Raw genomic sequence first — 4323 nt, forward strand, 5'->3', positions numbered from 1 at the left:
GAAATCAATAAGAAATCAATTACAAGTAATAAGTTTATAAATGCTCTTACTTTGAATTTTAGATTCGTCGTGCTATATCGTCTGCACGGAGGGCATTATTAAAAGATTTTGTCCCTCAGAATCTTGGATTTGGCCATCTCACTAGAGAAGACGTAAAATCTAACCACACTAGACCACTGGCTAAAGAGCTTTTTTCTCCTGGTTATGAACAAGACCCACCTGTCCTACTTGTTCTTGACGGGACGTACATTTATATACAGAAATCATGTAACTTCAGATTTTCAAGGCGCTCCTTCAGTATGCACAAACACAGGCCATTAGTGAAACCGATGATGGTAGTAACTACGTCAGGATATGTGGTATCTGTCCTGGGGCCGTACCTTGCCGACTCGAAGAACAACGATGCCGGAATCTTAAACCACATGATCCGGAACAACACAGAAGAAATGCGAGACTGGCTACAGGATGGTGACACGTTCATCGTAGATCGTGGATTCCGGGATAGTTCGGAGGTGCTTGGCGACATTGGTGTCAACATGGAAATGCCTTGCTTTTTGCAGAGGGGCACATCTCAACACACCACACAGGAAGCTAACCAATCACGCTTAATAACCAAGGTATTTTAACTATTATTACTATAATTTTACATTTAATTTCCTGTACATTTGTACATTGTACTTGTCTTCTAGTATTTATGAAATATTTTACATCATTATAAAAATGGGTGCTTTGTTTAAATAATTAAATTCAAATCAATTTTAAAGGTGCGGTGGGTTGTCGAATCAGCCAATGCGAGGTTGAAGAGATGGAAATATCTGAATCATGTCATACCAAATACACAGATTCCCTTCATTGGCGACTACGTAAGAATCGTGTGTGCCCTCTGCAACAGATTTACTTCCGTCTTAAGTTCTGGCAATGCGGAAGAGGATCAGGCCATGGCCCTAAAAATGCTGCATCTCTCCAAGCGGACAAACGAGCTACAGGAATTTGTAGAAAGTAATGGACTGTCAAACAGGACATATTCATGGCAAAAAATTGACGCAGCCGGTTTTGCGCAAGACTTCCCTAACCTGACTGATTCCGAAATTCGCCAGTTAACGCTAGGAGTGTACCAAGTAAAAATGGCAAAAGCATACACTCAGGAACACCTACAGGATGACGGTACATACGAAATTCTTGTGAACGAGGACCTGGATGGTATTATTGGAGCCAAAATTCAGAGTCGTCATGTCAGTTCCAAAAAGTACTCCTGTTGGGTAAAGTACGAAGATGGTGTTGTCATATCATGGTACTGTAAGTGTAAAGCCGGCGCACGCATTGTTGGTTGCTGCGGACATATAACAAGCGTAATTTGGTTTTTATCGCATGCCCGACACCAGGATAAGCCCGTGCAGTTAGTGCGTGATTGGTCAGAACACCTCGAGGACGCAGCTCGCGTGATCGACGATTCTGACAGCGGCGAGGAGAGCTCAACTGAAGAATAGATTGTCTACATAAGCTAGTTACATTTATTTTCTGGCAGTGATATATTTCACATTTATCGATATTATTTATCATTGAAAGAAATTTCCAACTGAAATACCTAAAATACTTAGGACATGTATATGATTATTTTCACGATATATAGATCGTCCTTATGCTTCTTTTACAGCAGCGTAATACTTGTTGGTGTTTGAAATTATGAATGAATGGATGAATGGTCTGTGTTACATATTCGATCAAAAATTGCTCAAATTATTATTAATTAATGATTATTAAAGATGATAATTAATGATCATTAAAGAAAATTATTTTCTATTTATAATTATGTTTTTCCCTCTTTTTATTTTACATTGATTAAAACGATACGAATTGTGTTATACTGATATGTGTATGGATTTATCACAGCACCTTTACAATTGACGTGTATAACGTCAACGCTAAAATGGCGACGTTAAGTTCCAAACAACGGCATTTCCAGGCAATTTTTTTAATAATATTTAAAAAATAAACATATACTGATATATATCATCTGAAAGGAAATTGTTTTGGCTTTCCTCCTCGAAAATTAAAAGTAAATTTCAACACGCGGCATTTAAACGGCCAAAACGCCCCTTGTTCTTTACATCAGTGCTGTCTTTTTGGTGAAATGGAGATGTGTGAGTATTTGGCTAATCATTTTCCAGATTTATTGGAGATAAGGGACAATGACGGATTGACAGTGTTACATTCAGCTTGCTGTGAGGGAAGTGTGGTAATTGTCTCTTTTCTTATAGAGAAAGGGATGGATTTCAATGCCTTGTCAAATGGTGGTAAAACTATCTTGCATATAGCTTGTCTCAATGGAAAGATTGAAGTTTGTGAGTACTTAGTTAATAATTATCCCCATCTATTAGAGGTCAAGGACAAATCTAGTAACACAGTGTTACATGCTGCAGCCTGGAGAAGTAATGTTCAAATAGTAAAACTACTGATTGAGAAAAAGATGGATGTCAATACAATACAGGAAGATGGTGAAACAATTTTACATCAATGTTGTCGCTCTGGTAAAATGGAGATGTGTGAGTATTTGGTCAATCATTTTCCAGAGTTATTGGAGATAAAGGACACTGAGGGGTGGACAGTGTTACATTCAGCTTGCAGCGGAGGAAGTGTAGAAATTGTGTCTTTTCTACTCAATAAAGGATTAGATACCAATGCTTTGTCAAATAATGGGAAAAATATTCTCCATAGAGCCTGTCTCAATGGAAAGTTTGAAGTTTATAAATACTTAGTTGAGAATTATCCCCAACTTTTAGATGCCAGAGACAAATGTAGTAATACAGTGTTGCATGATGCAGCCCGAGAAGGAAATGTTAAAAAAGTAAAATTACTGATTGAGAAGAAAATGAACATCTTTTCCCGACAGGAAGATGGTGAAACAATTTTACATCAATGTTGTCGTTCTGGTAAAATGAGGATGTGTGAGTATTTGGTCAACCATTTTCCAGATTTTTTGGGGATAAGGGACAATAGAGGATGGACAGTTTTACATTCTGCCTGCTGGGGAGGAAGTGTAGAAATTGTGATTTTTCTACTTAATAAAGGATTAGACAACAATGCCTTGTCGAATGATGGTAAAACTATCTTGCATATAGCTTGTCTAAATGGGAAGTTTGAAATTTGTGAGTACTTAATTGAGAATTATCCCCATCTATTAGCGATGAAAGACAAATCTAGTAACAAAGTGTTGCATGACGCAGCCTTCGGAGGCAATGTTCAAATAGCAAAACTATTGATTGAGAAAAAGATGGACGTCAGTGCAAAACGGGAAAATGGTGAAACAATTTTACATCTGTGCTGTCGTTCTGGTAAAATGGAGATGTGTGAACATTTGGTCAATCATTTTCCAGATTTATTGAAGTTAAAGGACACTAAGGGGAGGACAGTGTTACATTCAGCTTGCGGGGGAGGAATTGTTGAAATTGTTTCCTTTCTTATTGAAAAAGGAATGGACATTAATACCTTGTCAAATTATGGTAAATCTATCTTGCATATAGCATGTCTCAATGGGAAGTTTGAAGTTTGTGAGTACTTAGTTGAGAATTGTCCCCATCTATTAAACGTCAAAGACGAATTTAGTAACTCAGTGTTGCATGCTGCAGCCTGGGGAGGCAATGTTCAAATAGTAAAACTATTGATTGAGAAAAAGATTGACATCAATGCCCTACAGGAAAAAGGTGAATCAATTTTACATCACTGTTGTTGTTCTGGTAAAATAGAGATGTGTGAGTATTTGGTCAATCACTTTTCAGAGTTGATGAAGATAAGAGACAATAAAGGATGGACAGCGTTACATTCAGCTTGCAGTGGGGGAAGTTTAGACATAGTATCTTTTCTATTAAACAAAGGATTAGACATCAATGCATTGTCAAATGTTGGTGAAAGTGTACTACATGTTGCTTGTCTGAATAGTAAACATGATGTTTGTAGGTATTTATCAACGAATTATCCAGACTTGTTAGCAGTAAAAGATAATCAAGGTAAATCAGTGATAGACATTGCCGCTGAACAAGGTGATATAGACCTGATTCATATTCTGAGAGAACGGCGCCATTAGGGACCTTCTTAAATCCTCATCAATTCTGTATTTTCATGACAGAAATGCTGAGAAAAATTCATGATGAAACTCTTTCCTAATACTTATGTGATAATGTTGTTTTTATATTGATTTTAATTTTAAGAAATGTTCTTTCAGATGCCAGGTTTTGAAGTAGTTTTAAATGATAAACTTGATTTTAAATAAATATGTTTTATTTAAACATTATCCATGTAAATAAAGTTATTTTGGAACAACTTACT

The 4323-nt window shown here is 36.7% G+C and overlaps 2 protein-coding genes across 2 annotated transcripts; both read left to right on the forward strand.

Moving 5' to 3' along the window:
* Positions 1-47: 47 nt before the first annotated feature.
* Positions 48-1688, forward strand: LOC134249513 (uncharacterized). The gene is made up of 2 exons (XM_062731856.1): positions 48-617; positions 765-1688. The coding sequence occupies exons 1-2, from the start codon at positions 300-302 to the stop codon at positions 1485-1487; spliced, it is 1041 nt and encodes a 346-aa protein (XP_062587840.1). The 5' UTR covers positions 48-299; the 3' UTR covers positions 1488-1688.
* Positions 1689-2131: 443 nt separating this feature from the next.
* Positions 2132-4081, forward strand: LOC134249512 (putative ankyrin repeat protein RF_0381). Its single transcript, XM_062731855.1, has one exon. It carries the CDS (start codon positions 2132-2134, stop codon positions 4079-4081), a length of 1950 nt encoding a protein of 649 aa, XP_062587839.1.
* The last annotated feature ends 242 nt before the right edge of the window (positions 4082-4323 follow it).

Source organism: Saccostrea cucullata, unplaced genomic scaffold (assembly GCF_032062105.1).
Source record: "Saccostrea cucullata isolate Sc308-1 unplaced genomic scaffold, CSIRO_AGI_Scuc_v1 ctg17171, whole genome shotgun sequence".
NCBI classification, from domain to species: domain Eukaryota; kingdom Metazoa; phylum Mollusca; class Bivalvia; order Ostreida; family Ostreidae; genus Saccostrea; species Saccostrea cuccullata.